At 37.8% G+C, this 22,554-nt stretch overlaps 1 protein-coding gene across 2 annotated transcripts in view; it reads left to right on the top strand.

The window, feature by feature from the left end:
* RANBP17 (RAN binding protein 17) overlaps positions 1 to 22,554 on the top strand; it is a 205,002-nt gene that overhangs the window by 26,424 nt on the left and 156,024 nt on the right. For both annotated transcript variants that reach the window (XM_070956185.1, XM_070956175.1), the window contains exons 13-14: positions 5,903 to 6,008; positions 7,073 to 7,208. In XM_070956185.1, the coding sequence (XP_070812286.1) occupies positions 5,903 to 6,008; positions 7,073 to 7,208 (242 nt within the window). The remainder of the gene's footprint in view (positions 1 to 5,902; positions 6,009 to 7,072; positions 7,209 to 22,554) is intronic.

Here is a 22,554-nt window from a genome sequence, read left to right as displayed (position 1 = left end):
GCTCATACATAATTCCCTAGAGTGAATATAGTGAACATAGGCTTAACATAGTATAAAATTAATTTTAGTATAAAATTAATTTTAGTGTGAAAAATGTTTCAGATTTAACAGTTTTCCATTTTACAATAATATAAGGGGAAAAGTGATATTTTAACAATGACAACAAAAGTGGCATCAACATATAACGGGTAAAGACTTTTTCATCCCAGGCTGGCCAGGGCAGACCTGATGATAAGAGAGAGCCTTAAACTAACAGAAACACCCTTATATTATTCAAGCTACAATGGAAGAAAGGAAGATATATTTTCTCTTAGTGAGTGCTCTTTTTTGTTACTCAGAAATAGTGCTGTTATATAAACATGCATTAGTACCTTTATTAGGGACTCATTTGAAAACTATTGCCTTGGCCTCCCCATCCCTCCGTGGTGTACATTATGATGGTAATAAAAATAACCTAATTTACAGAGTTGTAAGGAATTTTGAGATAATGCACGCAGAGTCATTTTAACATTCATAAAGCAATATAGAAAGGATTATGATGATAATTAAAATGAAGACACATCTATCCAGGATGATATTCATTTAGTTCTTTAAATAAATTAAAGATTCTGAATATCTTAAGCCCAGAAATTGTGTGGCCAAAGCCTAGCTTTTTCTTTTTTTCAGAAAAAAGTCAGTGATTTTGAATTACTATTAGAAATAATTTTGACATTGGTTTATATTTCTGCTAGTGTTTATGTAATATTCAGTTTCTTTTCTGTGGACTAAACATTTCTGCTAGCCCAGAACAATAAATGTTACCTCCCCTAGTTATGCACACTTTAATTTAGATGTTTAATGGCTTTTAATGTTCCAAAATAAGTTAATATAATATTAAGACCTCATTTTATTATATTGTCTTGCTCTTTGTATCGATTGTGATGCAGTCATGGTTTGCTAAAACAATAATCCCCAAGAAATGGGTCATTAACAGTAGTTAACGATTACTTGTGATCTATGGTAATGACTGATTTCTTTGGGATTATTGCTGTTATAAAACATAATTACAGATTATTACTGCAATAATTATTTTGGTAAAGAAAAAATATTCTCCTTTAGCAGCTGGAAAAGAGCAATACTGAATGTTTTGAGCAAGGAAGTAAGCACAAATGCGAAGGAAAATGAATTTTATTTTCTGTGTACAGGGACCAACTCAAGGTTATTAGTGAAATACTCTTTGTGCTGACAGAAGTACTTTTGAGTTTAATGTTACATTTTGAGGTGGTTATCAATCCATGTTATGGCTTTCTCAATTTCAGTCTTACAGTATTCATACATTCATATATGGTGAAATTCTGGAATTGTTACTGGTGAAATACGGAGTTTCTAAGCATCTAATATCATTTGACTGTTGTCAATAAAGAAAATGCCAAATTTTATATTATTGTTTGTCATATTAGATACATAGATCTTAAAAATGCTGAATTCTGAATATTTTATTTTACTTTGTTTAAAATATTTCTAGGCTTTTGTCAGTAGCTCAGTGTGGTTAATAATAAAGCAGCAATAATTGCAGAAAATTTAAAACTAAAACTAGTCAGTTGTTGAAATCATCCAATGTCTTTCAAAATCATTATGGGAATACGGACTTCTTTAATTTAGGCAAGTGATTCAAGAGTTTAGGAGCCAGCAGATTATAATAACCTGTCTTTTAATTCAATGATGGTGAACCTTTTGTACTCAATGTGTCAAAAATTCAGAAAATGCTATCTTGACTACTGGCATGTCTCTCACACACAGAGACATACTCACACAGACACCAGACAAAAGAGGCACTCTCAACCTCTTCTACAGACTCTCCTCTTGGCTTCTTTCCTCTGGATTCTCCAGAAGCTTTGCAAGTTGCATAACAGGATTCACACAATTTTTGGATGTCTCAGAGGCCGCACAAGAGCATTGCCCTCTTGATTCGCAGAAGGTCCTGGGGCTTCTACAGACCCTCCGGAAGTTGTCCAAGAGGGCCCTAGTGAGGTCTCTTCAGAAGCCTCAGAAAATTGCATGAGAATGCTTGTGTTATTTTCAGATGCCTCAGAAGCTGCGCAAGAGCAAAGCCCTGTTGGGCAACTTCTGGAGGTCTAGCATGTCACCAAAAATGATATAGTGTATCACCTGTGACATGCGTATCATAGGTTCACCATCACTGTCTTAACTGGTGTGTTCTGAATCCCAGTCAAGAGGTAGTACTAAATTCAATATTCCACTCATCAAGCATAGTTGTGCCAATTGGTGGTGTGACTCTGGTCCCGGAGGCTGATTTATTTTCGCATGGTGAGTCAGAGGATGATATGGAGGAAGCTGGCACGAGCTATGTGCCGGAGGGGCTGTCTTCACTGGTGAGTCAGCAAGAACTGACCCCAGCCAAATTGAGGAGGAAACAGAGGCCGGTAACGAGGAGAGGGAGCCCCTATTGGATGCAAGAGAGAGACGTAGGAGACGTCGTAGAGAACAGCTATTGCCACGTCCCAAGAGGTGTGGTCAGGAGACGTAGGGCCACACCCTACAAAGTATAAAAGGGGTGTGGCTGGGCCAGAAAGGCGTGGTGAACAATTTGTTGGCATTTTGGATGCAGTGGAGTTTAGAACTGCTAGTTTTGAGTTTTGAAAAGGAGTCTGCATTCCTGCATTAGCCTGCTGGCCAAGACCTCTGGAACATTGACTGGTAATTTACTGAACTGATAAACCTTTGGAACATTGCTGGTAACTACTGAACTGATTTACTTTTGAAAGAGAACTGTTTATTAAAGGGCCAGCTTCAATCTCTCTAGCCTGCGTTTGTTACTGCCGGGCTATTTGAGCTTCTGCAAGGTCGCTTGTGGGAGGGGACAGAACAATTGGGTTTGGGATTTCAATTCTCATCGTCCCCACAGTGTATTAGCATGAGAATATGGGAGACATAGTCCAAATTATATGGAAGGGCCCCCAAATTGTAGTACTGTACAAAAAATAAGACTTCTGTTTACCTCAAAGAATAAATATCTTATTGCAGATAGTAAGTTGTGCTGTAATCTATCTTTACCAGGTTACAATAGGCTGAGAAATGGAAAACAGGGTTATGTCCTCAGCAATGTTGAACAGTTAACTGTCACTGATTCTCCTCCACTTTCTATTTTATATCTGTACAAACTATTATAAATAATTTTGTAATCTTTTCAAGTCACCATTTGAAATACCCCATTCTGGTGATGGTGCTCTCAACTTTTTAATACTGTGACCTCTTAAAACGGGTGTCAAACTCAAGGCCCAGGGGCTAGATCCGGCCTGCAGGGTGCTTAGATCTGGCCTGTGGGGCTGTCCTGGAAATAGTGAAGGACTGGCTCGCAGTGCCTCTGCCAGCAAAAACGGAGCTTGCGAGGGTCTTGTGTGCCCCTCCAAGCTCTGTTTGCATTGGCAGAGGGTTGCAGGAGGCCGTCACAGCTGAAAACAGAGCTCAGGAGCCCGTTTTCACTGGCAGACCACTCAGGCCAACATAGGTGCCCCTACCGACACGTGATGTCATGCTGGCCATGCCCCCCCCCAGCTCCCCCATATCAAACACAACCCTGATGTGGTCCTCAATGAAATTGTGTTTGGCATCCCTGCCTTAAAATGATAAATGAATTTCTGGGACACTTAAAGCAGGGGTCCCCAACCTGTGGGCCGCAACCCACTAGTGGGCTATGAGGGGATTGCAATCAGGCCGTGAAACAGCCAGCTCATAACGCGCATCCCCACTTGCACGAGCATGCTCCATTTCTATTTTGTATGCCACACATGCAAATGGAGCTGTGCATGCTTTCCGGCCACTCGCGTAGAACCTTCTCCTTTTCCTTCCCCCCCTCACTGGTCCCCAAAGCCAGAAACGTTGGGGAACTCTGATTTAAAGTAAAATAAATGATTTCACTAGTATTAGGAACGGACAAGGAATAAATACATCACTTTCTTTTAATAACTAAATTTTAATTTGTAAATCAAATGATAGAACCCTGCAAGTGTTTTGCATGAGTTGTTTCTAGATGTCAATTTATTTTGCTTGCCTTTATATTCTCAACCGACAGTTGTGTTTTCAGACAATTGAAGCCATTTTTCTTCACTTGAAAAAGTAAAAGATACCTGTAAAACCAATAGATATAAAAGTTCCATAGTTACAGACACCTAGAGTCGCTTTTGATGAGATGGGCAGCTGTATAAATGAGAAAGAGAAAATGTTTCCTTATTTTAGATCTTACCACTATTGGTAGATTAGTCAATTTTAGCTTTTCTTACATCACCCATTGTGAAAGGCTAGAAATTTAAAATAAATTAATAAAAATACTGAAGTTCTTGACTTGTATACTTTTAGATACACTCCAAAATAAGTTACACTTTGCAGAAATGAAAGTTGTGGAGAGTTGTGTTCATTTAATTCCATTAAAAACCCTGTCCACAGAATTTTATATCTTAATGCAAATTATAAAATTTTATTCATTTAAAAAAAATAATGGTTTTAATGAAAAAAATTAATTATTTTAAAAATAGATAAATATAATTAAAGGCCATGTCAAAATAACATTCTGTACCATAAGTAATAATTCAAATAATGCAGTATTGTTGGTAATATATAGAACTCTTGTGCCTTTGATGAGAAAAGAAAGCAAGCAAAGAACAAATTTGTAAGCTTACTAATATGCAGAACATCATGACTAGGCATTTATTTAAAAATTAGTGAATCCCCTCTAATCCACAGTTTAAGAAGCTTTGAATCAGGTCAGTAGATATAGTTGCTGAACTCATCCTTACACAAGCTTTCAACTGAAGAGTGGTCTTTTCTGCAGAGGTGATTTTTTAAATATTAGGTTGCAACTAGTGGTGGGCTGCTGCCGGTTGTAACAACCGGTTCGACCAGCACTGAAAATGTGAGCATGCACCTTCTGCGCTTGCGCACGGTTTCAAAAACATGGCGATATAGGACGGGATAGCGCCGGGGCGGGTGGCCAGGCCCACCCGCAGGTCATAACTACCGATTCGCCTGAATTGGTCCAAACCAGCAGCAGCCCACCTCTGGTTGCAAGCAGAGATGTCCATGTGGGGAAAGAGTCAAGGGAGTGAATGATGAAAACTGGAACAAAATCTACCCCGTTTGTATGTGTGTGATACCACATGCTTGTAGTTTGTGTAATGACTGGGTTGCAACATTTGTTATTTTAATTGAAGCATTGGTTCCTGTTGCTGCCTGTGATTGGATATTTGTAACATGTTAAAGGCTAATGGGTAAATCATTAGTGTAAAATGAATATGAATGTTCTTTTCAGCATTTGTCAAGAGATCTATAATGCAGTAAAAGCAAATGAATTGCAGTAAGTAAAGCTAGACATATGTATTGGAATTTTGATCACAAATTAAGTATGAGGAAAATAGAGTCCTGAAAAGAAAAATCCAGTATGCTTTTTATATCCTGTCTAGTAAATGTTCTTTTTGAAGGCGAAATCTGGAAAAGAAATTGCCAGAAACAGCAGCAGGTTTTAAAATTTGTTGAATAAGATCAGTAGTGAAACTAAAGTATGTAATACTTAGCAGCAGTTTTTAACAAATAAAATCACAACCATGGAATTAAAATCTCATCTAAAGAATATGAGAAAGATCAGAAACTTGGTGGATAGAAATGGCTAGCAATGTTGATTTTAATAGTTCAGTGTAACATAAACTGAGAATATTAATATTTTGATCAATAAATGTCAAAACTAGCCCATCCTTGTTTGCCATGAGTATCATCAGAAAATTACCTGCTTTTCTTCTTATTTCCATAATTTCCTAGTAAGCATTAGAATTCACAGCAAATATTTTATGGGAATCCGCAGCAAATATTTTACGGAAAATTTATTTTCTTTTTCATTCTCCCTGGATTCCAGGACGTTTGGCATGGCTTGTCTACCTTGTTGGGACTGTTGTAGGAGGAAGATTAACTTATACCAGTACAGATGAACATGATGCAATGGATGGTGAATTATCCTGTCGGTATGTATTAACAGAATAGAACTATATGTCACAAGAATAAAACATATTTGAATAAAATCGTATTTATAGGATGGCTAAACAGCTTTTAAACATTATTTTTGTGAAATAAGAAATTTTGCTAATGAGACCCAATACAGACCCTGCAGAGAATGGATTTTCAAACATTACATTGCTTAAGATCATCTGGAAGAGAAGCTGAGTTCATTATTGAGCACACTGAATTGAGATTCAGTTTAAGATTTTCCTTGATGCATCTATATTGGTAACAATGGCCACATTGAGAAACCAGCAGAGCACATAATATAAAAGGCTTTGTTTGCTCCCATCATTCTACAAGGGAGGTACTGAACATTGTATGTGTTCTTCATGAATTAATTCTTTTAAAAACTATCCATCATTGTATGGTATTGGCGAGGTGATTCAAAGTTGCTTTAAGTAAATGATTATACGGGTAGTCCTCATTTAGCGAACACAGCAACTTGGTTGCTAAGTGAAACCGTGATTGTGCTCATGATCTTTCTTCACCTTTCCTTTGCTTTATAGACATGTAAGATTGTACATGCAAGGATTGGTCATAAAAGTAATTTTTCATTACCTTTGTAAGTGCGAACAGTCACTGTAAGAGTAGTTGTTAAAGGAGGATTACCTGTAATCCATAAAGGAATGTTTACAGCTTTCACTTGTTGAAGTGCAAGGGCTGGCATAGATTCATGAGTAGCTACTCTAGTATTTAGCTCTCTACTGTTTCCTAACCTATAAGTTTCTGGAACCCAATTCAGGATTGTACCTGGAGTTGGCTCTTCTGTGGATTAGGCAAAAGCTAAATAATATTGTATAAATGCTGTGGTAAATTCAGAGAATTTATGCTCCTTGATAATCAGAATTTAATTGTGCAATCACCAAGTCTTTTTTCTTAAGAGGAACTAGGCTGTATAAATTGGATGGATGGATGGATTACTTTTGGTAGAGTGCACAAAGATGTCATTTAATGTTCAGTGAAATGTCAGCAGTTTTGTTTGGTTTTTTGTTTGCGTATCAAGGGTAAACATAATTTTTCATTTCAGAGTCTTTCAACTGATTTCCTTGATGGATGCCCAGTTACCACGTTCTAGCAATGAGAAAGTAGAACTTGCAATACTCTGGTTTTTGGATCAGTTCCGTAAAACATATGTAGGAGATCAACTTCAACGCACATCAAAAGTAGGTGCTTTTCCTAGCTACTCCACCCCTTTATTTTAATCAGTCTGTTTAAAAATACGTGCATTGTAAAGCAGATTAGAAACATTAATCCTAGCCTGCATGTGCTTTTACACTCATGAAGAGTCCTGTTACTTTCAGAAGGAGATAATCTGTGTTTACAGAATGTGATCTGTTTAGTTCATTGAAAATAATGTACAAGCTCTTTGGATGAAGGAGCATTTTGTAAGCACAGAAGCTGCCAATTCGTGGAACAGAATGCTGAGCTATTACGACTAGTCTGCGGATGTTTGAATGATGTTTTTTATCTTTGCAGTCAAGTTCATTTTGGTGTGCCGTATGTAAGGTTTTCATCAGTTGTATTCATTAAACAGTTTGAGATTTCATTACATTTTGTCTTTTATTTCAAGCATTTAAAAGGTTTGGTATATAGTATAATGTGTCACAGTTGGATATGCAAGATTTATTATTTTAATAGCTCTGTCTGTTTGACAGTTACTCATTTATGTGCTTTTTACTGTATCTCACACATTATTTGGCTTTTTCTGCATTTTAAACAGGAGGGGATAAGCAAGATACATTCTTTAAGAAAAGTGCCATTAATTCACTCTAACTTTAGGGGACACACATAATATGAAAAAGCTCATCAGATGTTTCTGAGAAACGCTGAAAGAATTTTGTTTGTGCTTCAAGCAAGCCTTTTTCAAACAAATCTTTAACAATTTATAAAATGCCTTTCTTTCTTTTTTTTTACTTATCCGCTATAGTAATCAGGCTTTCTGGCAGGCAGACCAGTTTGAAGACTTCTCTCCCTCTTGCCCCAGTTGCATGGACAATCATTTTCTTTGTGGGAAAAGAAAATAAAAACAATAGTAGTAGTTAAACTGTTGAAATGAAGAAAAATGTAGGTTTCTTCAGTCTAATGGATGGTATTTTTATGGTGGGTTTTTTTTTGTGTATGATGGAATTATTTTCACATTAATCTGCAAACGATCCCCTATATGCCTGCTACGACTCTTTCGTGTCACTGGTGATAGTGGGATCCATTCTAGTTGGGTAGATTTTTGATCATTTGCAGAGCTGTCACTGTCCTATGTGATTGAAAAACTGTACAATATAAGAAAAGATGAATGACTGTTGCAAAGAGCTTCAGGAAAATTTTTTCTATGTGGCTTCTTAACATCTTATAACCAAGATGTTAGAAGAGCTATGCTGGGTGAGAACAGAAGCTCCGTTCCAGAATCCTGTTCAAAGTAGGCAGCCAGACAAGCTTAACACAAGACATAAGGCCAGTTTGTATTGAGGTACCTAAACAGTTGACTTTCAGAAGCTCAGCTTGGTATTTTATGCTATAGTGTTCCTTATATGGATTAATATTGGATCATTATGTAAATAAGTTTAATATGAATTTTCAGTGAAAAATTCATTGACAAAAAGCTCATTTATTATAAATCTAGCAAGGTGATTTAAATCTGGCATTCCAGAAATGGAATGAAATTATGAGGGGTGGCAATGAACAAACGTAGGACACAGCTTCTCTTCTATCGAAGTTCTAAATATTTTGAGTTTATTTTTTTTAATATACCAATATAATATTTTCGTCCTATAGCTTAGTTGTCTGCTTGTCAACCAAGGATTTTTTTTTTTTTAAAGGAAGTTACATCTCCATTTTTCCTTGTGCTGTAGCAGTATTTGTAGCAGCAGAGGGCATTATATCCCTACAGTAAACCCTCTTGCATAAATCACCTGCATACATTTACTCATATTGATTAGGATTTATCCTTGGAAGTAGGAATTTAAACTGATGTAAAAATGGATCTAGTAGTTAGGATAACAACCATTTATATGGCCCTTAGATATTTTAAATTTGCGGAAGGATCCTTTCTTTTTTTGCAGCTGTGTTGGAATACTGTAGGGGATTAAATGAATTTAGGCATTTACAATAAAACTTCTCAGCGTGAGGGGTCCTCAGCTGTTTTCTGCTATTAGGTACATTTGGAATTTTGGGAACATGAATGCTCTTAAAATGGCTACTGTGTGCTTTGTTTATTCAGAAAATAGCAGGAGAATACAGTACATTTAACAAAATGCTAACTCACTAGAGTTCTACCTGATATCCCCCTAGTTTATAACTCACACAGAATAATATCTCCCACTTAACTTTAAGCTGGCAGATGAGCATAGTGCTAAACAATGCAATGGGATCAACTGCCCATCATTTTTATTGGCTAAGAAAGCTGATGGATCCCATTTGGGGCATAGAAGCATTATTGAAGATAAATATGATGCTAGATGTTGAAACTTTGCTTTGCAACATGCCAGGTTCCATTTAAAAAACAAAAATTCTAAAAAATGGGATCTGGAGCCTGGTAGGTACCGAAGCAAGTAACTTGGACTTAATAGTGCCCATCTGTGCCATATTAGGGATCCTAAAGCCACCATATATGTTGTGTTGCAGTATAATTACCTATACTCCAAATTTCTGTTATTTAATGGCTGTAGGAAATGCTTAAATGCTTAAATTTATTGTTATACCATTCCAATTTTCAATTTTCAATGGAACCAACATATTTGGTTTTGTTTTCACTAAATCCCATTGTTCCCATTAGAGGTTCTGCCCAAATATGTAATGGGTATTGTGATCCTGCAATGCATATGCTTGATTCTTGAAATAGATCTTTAGTTTGTTAAAGTTCTGCATTTTATGCTGTCAAAACTATATATGCTTTTTATATATTTTATTTAATATAATTATATTCTCTAGAGGAAATAAAAGCAACAGGGAACTATTAGAAGCTGCTGTGGGAAATGTCTCCTTCTCTTCTATGTGCTACATATTGTATTGCCATGGTTTTTAACAATGTTTATGGTACTGCATTTCAACATCATTGGCTCCCCAAGTAGTTTTTCCTGAAGAAGAGAAGGCAGGAATCAAATATATCCCATTGAATGGATTTCTGTGTTCAGTGCACTGAGTTTTTCCTTCCATTTAATTGCCTAATCTTTTATGCAGTGCATAAATGGGCAAGGTTACTAAAGAAATATTCTAGAATATTAACACTGGAGAGAAGATATTTACATTTGTCATTTTATAGTTGTAAGTTTATAAAATACCAATGATATGCAGCAATGAGCACTTTTAGTCCTTTGCATGTTAGTTTTATCTGTTACATCACTACCATATTGTTGAACTGAATGTAAAATAATTTTCTTGTACTAATGAGAAGTATTATTGTATATGTGTTAACCTTGCTGTAAATCTGGAAAAGGAGCACATTTTAATTAAATTTATGAAATAATTAACTATTAGCTAAGACCTGTTACTATCCAGCTACAATAGTCTTTAACTATAACTTCTTCGATCCTTCCCAGATTGGTAAAATGAGGACCCAGATTGTTGGGGGGCAATATGCTGACTCTGTAAATCACTTAGAGAGGGCTGTAAAGCACTATGAAGCAGTATATAAGTCTAAGTGCTATTGCTATTCTTGTATGGTATGTTGGAATAACCTTGGGAGAAGGGGTAAAGAGATGCCCCTAGGGATAAGAGGGGGTATAGCTTGCAGCTGTATAATGGATGAAGCAAGACATTCAGAAGGAATCCACCCTAATTTTTCAAGTTGTGAAGGTGATAGCAGGGGAATCATACTTTCATACTTTTAATATTTTGTTAATATAGTTGTACAATAAAGTAGATTTGACTTATTAGGTTGATTTTCCTGTCTGGTCTACCTAGTAAAGCTGATACTTCTGCACTAGGCAAGTATTGTGATCCAGCCATTATTCTAAAATTGTCAGGCTTCACAACAGGATTCAACAATAAATCACAGTTTTCCAGTCACTTAATCTCTTTATGAAAGCACATGGCTTGACTTGGCAGAAGACTTTCAACATAACTAGATTAGGATCTTTGTTAGAGATAAAATTTAACGAGATGAGGCAGTCATGCAGTTTAGGTCAGCAATTTAAAAGTTATTATTACACCCTCTCATTTAGTGACTGTATCCTGATCCAGAAATTTTGCCATTAAGCGAAATGGTTGCTAAGCGAACACATGCCTAAGAAACATTGAAAGATTATTGGTTGCTGCTGTCTTGTTGAGATAAATTTATATCCTACTGTGTCTTGTGACTCGTCCTTTTTAACAACACTTTTTTTTTTTTTTTTTGCCCCCTCAAAAGGCAGAGTGTTTGCTCAAACAAGCTATCTCTTCCTGAGCTGGTTTTCTCAACAGCACAAAGCTTCTATAAAAGGTGTTAATCACAGGTTAATAAACTTAGCTCTGTGACTTTAATTAGTTCATTAGAACTCTTCTTTTACTGCCTGAAACTGACCAGACCTTAATCTGTTTCAAGTGAAAGCTTTTGTTGTCAGGTGCACAAAATTATATTGTAAATGCACACATTAGTCAAAAAAATATGAATTTTTATTACCATCATATTTGCAAAAGGTCGCTAACCGAGGTAGTCACTAAACAAGGAGTGGTTGTATTGTGTTACTAAATATCATTCTTGCCTTTGTTCTCCAGCAAGAAAAACAAATCTTTGGGTTTGGACTGATTACTAGGATGTCTTTAAATGGTGGCTTTTTGTTTTGTCACTTCTGATCTCCAAATCAGGACAGTGGTTCCCCAAATTAATGGAGGGTTTTCATTTAAGGTACTGAAAAGAGAGTGTTTTGGGAGAAAGTATCTTAGACTAGAGGGGAAATAGTGGGCTGGGTTCTCTAATCATCAGTAATTTAAAGGCAACTATAAAACTATCAGGCTTTGTTGGTGTGATTCACCTTGAGATGAGAATGTAAATGTAATTTACTCACTCTTGTTTTTCAAGGGTTTGTTGTATAGCAGAACTATACAACAAACAAATTAACCACACAGGTTGGATACATCTAACATCTATATATTATTAAAACTTCTGTTTCTGCAACCTTTAACTGGATGAAACAGCGCAACAGTGAAATTTGAGAAAGCTGTGCTTGCTTCAGGCTGCTGCAGCACTTACATCCTGCTGTATTTCCATGTTCCATGACAGCTTCTGAGCCACTCTCCCAATTCCTGGCTCCCTCCCCCACCCCACAGTAGCCACTTACCTGCCTGCTGGGAAGGGAAGGGGGAAAGAGGGAAGGTGAGAAGGAAGAAACAGGGAAGGAGGAACCCCATGCATGGCAAACAATCCCAGGCCATGTCATCCCTTGCACATCAAACTCACACCGCCCCTCCCATACACAGTCTCTAGCCCATATGGCACCTCTTGCACATCTCCAAGCACTCCTAGGCACCAAGAGTCGATCTTGTTCCCTTGCACCTCCCCAACCTATGCAACACCTCTCATATAACTCTATGACCCATGCAGCACCTGTTGTGCCTCCCAATTCTCTCCCCCCCCCTATTTCTCATGCACCTCTGCATAGCCCTCCCCATTCCAAGGCCAGCAGGCAGCCACTTACTGGCTGCTGGCCTTGGACTTGTTACTTTCTGCTGGGTTCCCCACTTACTTTTTCCCTGCAAGCACCCCACAATTCAAATAATTAGGGAACCTGGCAGGAAGGGAGGGAGGGAGGGAGGAAGGAAGGAATTTCCAATATTTCCTTCCAGTTTCCTCCAAGCAAATTTAATGGGGATGCCTGCAGGAAATCAGAAGTCACTCTGCTCGTTCTCTCTCTCTCTCTCTCTCTCTCTCTCTCTCTCTCTCTCTCTCTCTCTCTCTCTCTCCCTCCCTCCCTCCCTCCCTCCCTCCCTCCCTCCCTCCCTCCCTTCCTTCTGTTCTTCTGTTTACGTGAGGAAATACATCTAAAATAACTCAATAGGGCACAGGTTGTCTAGTACTAACCTAAAAAGTATTTGGTGACTTGTGATCAGTATAAAACAATCTCAACAAACTGATTCATTCATACCCCTCTCCTGCATTCAGTGACTGAGCTTTATAGTTAAAATAAATAAATACAAATAAATACCTAAAGTAAGTAACTTTAGAAACTCTTTAAAAATTGTGACGAGCAGCAAACATTCATAGGAAACAGCATCTAATCACAGAATATCCATTGCTATTTTCTGTTCTTTGTCTACTACCACCACAATGTCTGGTTGATTGGCTAGTCCATCTGGATCTGGGAATCCCACAGGATATTAGCTGTATTATTCTCCACAACATCCTGAGGGATCTCCCATATGGACTGGGGGTGGATGGGTTCTAGCTCACACATTGTGCAGGTGTTCCTGTACTCTGTGCCAGCTACTTGATTGTATCATTCAATATACAATCTATTGCTGCCTGAGTCTTATAGCCTGCGACTATATATTGGACTGTTGCTGAGGCCACTCTGCAGTCTGCACTTTGGATACTATCTAGTGTGGTAGACCCCTGCTTTATGGATCTGGTGCTTAGTTCCTGTTCTTGGGCTGCTATGGTCAGTGCTTTAGTGCTGTCTTTTAATCCACCCCTTTTCCAAAGTCTGTTATTTCAACTATCTGTTGATGGTAATTTCCAGGTAGAGTCTTGTCTTGCAATGGCACTCCTGCTTCTCCTTCCTCCCATGTCTGCAGCTGCTTCAGACATTATCTCAGTAACTCATATTTCGGTGCCATCTTACTGATTTCTGAATGCTGTGTGTTTTATCCAGGACAGTGGCTCTGACACCAGACCTTGTCCTCTTTCTGGATGGTATACAGTCTCTGGGTGTTGGACTTGGGGTAGAAACCTCCATACATTGTAATAGTCTTCCAGATATTCTAATCAGCAGCCTCCATGTCCTTCTTTGGCCACTCGCTATACCAGGAGGGTATCTGATGGCTGGCAAGATGTACATGTTGATAGCATGAGTCTTGTTCTTCCCATTGAGCTACTTCAAGAACTGTCTTATCCTTTGGTAGTACTTGGACATTGATGCCTTCCTTGCCTCTTTCTCATACTTCTCATGTGACTGTGTAACCAAAGTACTTGTAATTAGTTTGTATGTCTGACATCAGTCTTAACTACCTTTCCTGTCTTGATTACTGTCTGTCCATACTTCTCCAGTCCAAATAACATCACTGTATAGATCTATGTCAGGTGGATACAATAGTCGATGTCACGTTCACTCATAGCACATAGTTTGGTGTCATCCATGTAGAGGAGATAGCTGATGGTAGTTCCAGTCCTGAACTTTTATTCATATCCATACCAGTGGTGAGTTGCCCCCGGTTCGCACTGGTTCTATAGAACTGGTAGTAAAACCGGCGGGAGGCCCCGCCCACTGACCCTGATGTCATGAAAACGCTTCGGCCCCGTTGCAAACCGGTAGTAAAGGTAAGTAGAATCCACCCCTGAGCCATACCTATATTTTTTATAGTATACTGTATATTGTGTATATAGCAGTGGTGGGTGGCCCCTGGTTCACACCGGTTCTATAGAACCAGTAGTAAAACCGGCTGGAGGCTCCGCCCACTGACGTCATCAGAACGATTCTGCACATGTGCATAGGAGCATGTGAGCGAAGCGAGCACGCGTGCACGGCCCCATTGCAAACCGGTAGTAAAGGTAAGTAGAACCCACCCCTGGGATTTAGCATTTCATAGAACAGGTGTGCAGTGTGGAAGTCATCTTGGACTAACTGTACTTGAAAAACAGGTGGCAGCTGCGGCAAGAAAGGCCTTAATACTTCTGCTACTGTTGCTGATAACTTGTATGCTGCCCAATTATTAACATCTTTGGGCAGCTCTGTGTTGTGCACTGAAGCTGCCTTTTCCTGGACTAAGAGACCCTACAGACAGTCACTTACACCTTGGTTACTTTGGAATGCACTATGTATGGGTTTGACCTTGAGACCATTTGTAAGCTGCAGTTGGTCCAGAATGCAGCAGTGTGGGTAATTATGGTTGCATCACAGTATACCCATGTAACTCCACTACCCCTTGGGCTGCATTGACACCCACCTCCCCCGGAGTAGTCTTACAAGCATAGTTCAAGGTGCTGGTTGTCATCTTAAAGCTCTTCATGGCATAGAATTGGGTTACTTGCAAGACTGCTTATCCCCAATTTAATTTATCTGTTCATGAGATCTGACCGGGTGGGCACATTCTAGGTCTCTTCTGTTAAAACAGCTTCTTTTGATGGAATTCAGAAAGTATGCCTTTTCTGTTGTAGTGCCTGCCTTCTGGAACAACTCTCCCCCCCCTCCCGCAAGGTTTAGATGGCCTCAGTCTTTTGGTCAAACCGGTCAATCCTAGAGGAGATCAACTCTGACTGCTCTTTAGAAAGCCAGATCCTGAAGATGAAACTCAAATACTTTGGCCACCTAATGAGAAGGAAGGACTCACTGGAGAAGAGCCTAATGCTGGGAAAGATTGAGGGCAAAAGAAGGGGACGACAGAGAAAGAGGTGGCTGGATGGAGTCACTGAGCTTAAATGGACTCCAGAGGATAGTAGAGGACAGGAAGGCCTGGAGGAACATTGTCTATGGGGTTGCGATAGGTCGGACACAACTTCGCAACTAACAACAACAATCTGTTGGCCTTCTATTTATCTAAATAAATAGAATGTCCTATGGGAAAAAATATATCCCATCAAATCACTTCATTTTAAATGGGAATTAACAGGGGTGTAATTTTGTTCATTCCTTATAGCATCTCTGATTTAAATTAACCTGTTTTTTACTGGATAATCCTTATGTAAAACAACATCCCTCCCCCATTGCAAACCTATACACTTTTACAGTGCATTTAAAATATCTGAATGTAGTTCAAACATTTCAGAGGTATAGGAAATCGACTGTATTCATTCCCCTTCAGGATTAAAGCTTCGTGACTTTAATAGTTAATTATGGAATATATGAAACATGGAAGGTTTTTTCCCCTTCTTCTTCTTCTGGGTTTCAGGAAAACTATGCATCATTTTTATTACCAGAAAGTAAAGGATTATTCTGACAGGTGGTGGAAATTAGCAGACAGTTTTGAAATTGCATTGTGTGACCAGGAATTGGATCTTATTTTAATTCATCTTTTCTCAACTAGTAAATGAGGTTAATGCCATACATATTCAACTGATATGGGTGAAGAAATTGATCAACATAGCTGGAGGGCAGCTTTAATTTATAGGTAAAGAGGCAGTGATAAATGGAAGCAATGTAGTGATGGTCACTAAATTCCTCAGCCATCAGGGCTTAAATAGTGTTAGTTGCTCATTAAAGGTATTGTCAGGACACAAAAATGGAATTGTGAAAGGAAATAGTCAACCAACCCCTTAATTATCAAAATACAGAAAATACTAATTATATGTTAATTAGTTTTTCTCTTAATGTACTGAAATTGTTACTTTTTGTATAGCACAAATGGATAGTTATATCAACAATAAATAGGTTGTTTTAATAACTTTCTTGTACCTCCTGGGAAAACTGAATTCCAATTTTTAATATGCAATAATGTTTCTCTAGCCTTTAGGAGATGAAAATTATTAAGTAGCTTTATTTTTTTTTAAAGATTTTATAGCAGCTTTGGGAAGAATTATTTCATCGTGCATCAATTATTTTTAATTGAACTGAATATTTTTCAGATTGCATTAAATGCCTCTCATTTAACTTTAACATTTAGAGTTTAAAGAATTTTATCCAAAAAAAATGGTGTAACTGCACCCCAGAATAGTTAAGAATGCTTTAAAGATGGTTGAACTTGTTTTAAATAGAAATTTTCTATTTCTTTCTTAATTTATATAAACAGTTAAGCTATGACATAATAAAAGAATGAACAAATAAATAATACATTGCAGATCAAAATGTATATTTGGTCATTCCTGAACAAGGAATGAAGGGAATGAATACAATAAAAATATATATTGTGCATACAGCTTCATTTTCATACTTTTATAGAGTTTATTCATATGAGATAAGTCTCTGTGTGCTTAAATGAACCTTCTGTGCTGTGACCATCCAGTATTTGCTATGAAGTCAGAAATTATACTTTGCACTTCAAATTATAATTTGAAGTTCCATTCACCAATGGGTTGCATAGACATGCATGTTAGTAAATATAATGTATGTATAAAGATAAACTTCTGACTGGCATAGATACATCTCATTTCTTAAGTGAAATACTGGTTTAAAGATGTGAAGAGATAATCTACTTAACCTTTCTGTTGGAATAGTTTGACATGTGTAGAATTCTGTTTGTTAAATAAAAAAGGTGTCCTATTCCAAATTTTGTTGGTTTGTAAAATCCAATCAGATTGTACACTTTCATATAATTCAGGCAAAATAGTAAGTCAGTGCAATGGGAAATTTCCTTTAATAGTAGTAGTCAGAAAATGTATATCAATGAGTTTGTTTAGAAATAAAAGGAATTACAGATTCCAAGGTTAATATTTCCTTGATGTACATTTATTACTTGACGCTAATCAAAGCTGTATGATAACTTCAAAGGGGATTAAATATATAAAAGATATATTAATTCCAGAAATTGAGAAATATTTTGTAGAAAGTAGCTATTGGGCATATTCAGTAAAAAGCAGTCCAAAAAGGTGATATGTTTCAATTGTGCTTCACAGAATTGAAATGAATGTACTATATAAGGATCAGAATAAAATACCTAAGAGGAGTCTGTTTTTCTCTAATTGTTGAGGTTGGATAGTGTAAAATAATGAAAATAAAGAAATATTTGCAAACATTGTCCCATCAGTTTTCAAGATACTGAGAATCTTGACCCATGAGCAATTTTATCTGAGTTAAAGTATATGATATTTGCTAATTAATCTGTATCTTCTTCACTGGAAGGCAATGGAAAGTTGTACAAGATATGTCCTGTTTGAGTAATGTATTAAGAATTTATTTGCTCTCTTTAATATCTATCTGTTAATGGCCATATTAAACAGGCAATAATCATACCTTCCATAGATCGATAGATAATATGTTTTTAACCTTACTTTCAGGAGAATGTGCACAGTTGCTGACATTTACTGTATATGTTTTCAGCAAGTAACCAAAACTTTATTAGATTCAAAGGGATTATACCTTAAAGTGTGTAATCAATGAATTGTATGTTTGTTAAGTAAGAATAAGAAATTATACAAAAATTCTAAAAGTGCTATTAGCAAAACATTTTCAGATTATCAAGTAACACTAACAAAGGGAACTCCAAAAAGCAATTAAGTAGGGACTGCACCCTAAGAAACGAGTTTTTGTTTTGAGAAGGTAGGTTGCATTAAATGGCTAAAAAGGTCCCTTTTGCTTCTAATTTCACCTAATTTCTGCCACTGCTTTGCTGCAGTACCATCCTCTCATACCTGAAGAATCAGGCCACCATGTCGGTCTACCTGGAAGCAGCTATGAAAGTGGTAGTATAATTAGTTATCGACTTGTGCCTGGGATTACAATTGTAAATTGTTGCAGTTGTTTAAGTGGGTCACCATGTGACTGGACCAAATTTTATGACAAATGTGGTCCAGTCACATGGTGACCCACTTAAACAAGGGGTAGTGATGGTTAAATGAACATCACGGTTGTTAAGTGGATCCATTTTACCAAATGGTAATTTTTTTTTTTTGGTGGAAACCAGAAGTAAATACCAGAAACACCAAAAACTGACAAAAGTGTTGAAAATTGCTATCACATGACTGGGATGCTGCAAATGCTGTTTGACAAGCACTCAAAATGGGATCACATGACCACAGAGGGTACAACCATTGTAACTTAGAAATCATACTTAGAAAAGTATGAAGGCTATTGCTTAATGCATTGTAAGCCGCCCTGAGTCTCCAGAAAAGGGCGGCATATAAATCGAACTAATAAATAAATAAAATCCAATCATAAGTAGCTTTTGGGAGAGCCCTTGTAACTAACCCATCATTCGTAAATTGACAACTACCTGTAGCTCTGACTATTTCTTAAAAACTATCCCCCCCCTCCAATTTTGATTTATGTATTGCCTGAATAGCATTTTAAAAAGTGTATTCTACATCTAGTTTAATTGAAATAAATTATTTAAATGCTTGAACGTGTGAATTACTTAGTAGTTGATACATGGATGAAAGTACAAAGCATAGATTATTAAATCTGTAATTTGAGCATACTACGAAACATTTGTGGACCAGGATCTTACTGTTGAAATATGGGTGCATTTGGCAGTTATGGCTTGAATCAGCTGAAAGAGGTGTGTGTGTGTGTGTGTGTGTGTGTGTGTGTGTGTGTGAAAAATGCTTGTATAATTGAACCTTGGCTTATTTTTTTTTCAAGAAATAGATCTCATAAACGAACTAGAAATAAGTCAAGATTCTTAACCACATGCACCAGCTAAAACATGTAAACCACCAATGTACCTCTGTTGAAATAGTGGTCTCATGTTTATACATAAATTATTTTTTTCTTAAAACAAATGAATAAATCACAATAGGCCAAACACAAATCAGATATCTTTAGTTTTTGTGCAGACAAGGCCTATGGATGTGAAAATAATCAACAGGGATCGTTTGTTTGACCTGTAGTAATTGGGTTATAATAACTTTTAATGCACTTTATATGAAAACTTCAATCCCATACTAATTGAAAACAATATTGGATGCTACCCACATGAACACTTAATTTTGTTTATTATACAATTGTAAGGAAAACCCTGATTTTAGTGTCTTCTTTTGGCTAGACTTTTTAATAAAATGTACTATATCTATCTTTAAAATGCTTAGCTAAGTTCACTACTAGCTCAGCTTTATTTTGTAGCAGCTAATGAAGCCATATTATGTTGTTCAGGCATTGTAATTATTGAAATGTGTGTGTCCATTAACTGCAATGTTAGGCTGTGGGTGTAATTACTGTCTAGAGCCAATATCTTTGCAAAGCTGCATCTTCACTGCTACAAAGCCATAAGCAACATTTGTAAAATAATATTGAAATACATCTAACAGATTGAAATGTTGCACTGTTTATATTTAGAAGATTGCCTTTAACTTGATCCTGAGCAACAATATTATGTTTTTGTTTATTTATGTACTTATTTGAGAGAGTTAGTATTTGCCCAGATAAAATAATCACACGGATACATGGAGCTATTACATGTGTGACAGTGTTAATAAATCCTGATAACTTTAAAGGTAATTAATGATGGAGGGAGGGAGAGGGAGAGGGAACCACTATCAGTAGAAGATGTTTTATTTTAGTGGACTGAGATTTTCCTTTGCTTTTATAGGCACAATCAGTTAGAAGCTATTTTGTATGAAACAGAGTTAGAGTAGAGTAGAGTAGAGTAGAGTAGAGTAGAGTAGAGTAGAGTTTAGAACAAGGAGACCAAGATTCAGTTCCTCAGTTGAATATGAATCTTCTTAGGTGACTTGGATCAGCTGCACACCATCAAGCTAAACTGCCCCATAAAATTGTTACAGTGATAAAAAAAAAGTATGCCTAGAGTGGAGGACAATGCTATTACCTTCAGTTCCTGGAGGAAAAGTAGAATATACATTTCTATTCCCCCCCCCCCCCAATCTTTTTTGTAATTGTAGATAGCCTAGTAGAGATTCCTTTAAGGCACAGGTGTCAAACTCGCGGCATCACATCATGTGATGTTTTGCCATTTGCAGAGCTGGGGTGGGCGTCGCCTGCCCGTGATGCATCCGGCCTGTGGGCTGCCAATTTGACACCCCTGCTTTAAGGTGTCTTACCTTGCTATTTCCTCAGGTTCTAGGTTCAGTTTTCTGAACAGTGTAAAGTATTTATTTATTTATTTATTTATTTATTTATTTATTTATTCATTCATTCATTCATTCATTCATTCATTCATTCATTCATTCAATTTGTATGCCGCCCCTCTCCGAAGACTCAGGGCGGCTCACAATGCATTTAAAATCATTATAAAAAACATTTTAAAATTAAAAACATTAAAACTCATTCACACCATTCATGGCCGGATCTCACTGGATCGCAAGAGCGAGATCAACGGCCCCAGGCCTGTTGGAAAAGCCAGGTCTTCACCTCTTTTGGGAAGGCCAATAGGGTGGGGATGGTCCGGACCTCAGGAGGTAACTGGTTCCAGAGAGCTGGGGCAGCCACAGAGAAGGCCCTCCCCCATGGGCCCTCCAGCCGGCATTGTTTAGTTGACGGGACCCGGAGGAGACCAACTCTGTGGGATCTTACCGGTCATTGGGAGTTATGCGGTAGAAGGCGGTCTTGAAGATAGCCTGGCCCTGAGCCATGTAGGGCTTTAAACGTAATAACCAACACCTTGAATTGTGACCGGAGACAATAGGGAGCCAAAGTATCTAGGATTTTACCACTCACTTGTGTTGGTTGTACGGTGGGATATTTTGGAGAATGTATGGTGCCTCTGTTAGTATAGAGTCCCAATTCCAAGAAGTTTTCCCCTCTCTAATAAATACATTAAAGTGTTTTAGCACACCATTTGAAAATTGCTGCTGGAAATTCATTGCTTAAATAGTATTACAAATTATAATCATAGCAGTAATAACAACTATTCAGTTGGCATGGAAACACCTTGCAGTAATATTTAGCTAATTTTGATGACCTTTTTATGGCCTTTTTTTAAAAATAGGGAAATTTTAAAAAAATAGTATTCTTCCTCCTATTCTTGTCTAGAATGACAAACCATTCTCTTACCCAGAATATATAGAATTAACAAATCTGCTATCATGAAACTATCTATAATTCTTAATGTACAATTACTTCATGCTAATTAATATTCCTTTTTCTGAGTATTTATAGGTATGCCTTGACTTATGACCAGTGTTCAGTGACTAGTGCCCCCCTCAGAACAGGCTCGCAATTTGGGTGTCCTCCTAGACTCACAGCTGAGATTGGAACAACATCTGACGGCTGTAGCTAGGGGAACCTTTGCACAGGTTCGTCTGGTGCACAATTGCAACCCTACTTGGATCAGGAGGCTCTCCTCACAGTCACTCATGCCCTTGTCACCTCACGGTTGGATTATTGCAACACACTCTACATGGGGCTACCCTTGAAAAGTGTTCGGAGACTACAGTTGGTCCAGAATGCAGCCGCGCAAGCTATTGTGGGTGCACCTAGATACACCCACATTACACCAATTCTCCGCGAGCTGCACTGGCTCCCTATCGGTCTCCGGGAGCAATTCAAGGTGTTGGTTATTACCTTTAAAGCCCTACATGGCTCAGGGCTAGGCTATCTTCGAGACCGCCTTCTACCGCATAGCTCCCAACGACCAGTAAGATCCCACAGAGTTGGTCTCCTCCGGGTCCCGTCAGCTAAGCAATGTCGGCTGGCAGGCCCACAGGGGAGGGCCTTCTCTGTGGCTGCCCTGGCTCTCTGGAACCAATTACCCCTGAGGTCAGGATGGCCCCCACCCTACTGGCCTTCCAGAAAGCAGTGAAGACCTGGCTCTTCCAGCAGGCCTGGGGCCGTTGAT

Source organism: Pituophis catenifer, unplaced genomic scaffold, assembly GCF_029215685.1.
Source record: "Pituophis catenifer annectens isolate HBS135680 unplaced genomic scaffold, rPitCat1.0.hap2 SCAF_1, whole genome shotgun sequence".
NCBI classification, from domain to species: domain Eukaryota; kingdom Metazoa; phylum Chordata; class Lepidosauria; order Squamata; family Colubridae; genus Pituophis; species Pituophis catenifer.
Note: the sequence above shows the minus strand (reverse complement) of the source record. Positions and strands in the feature narration are given on the sequence as shown.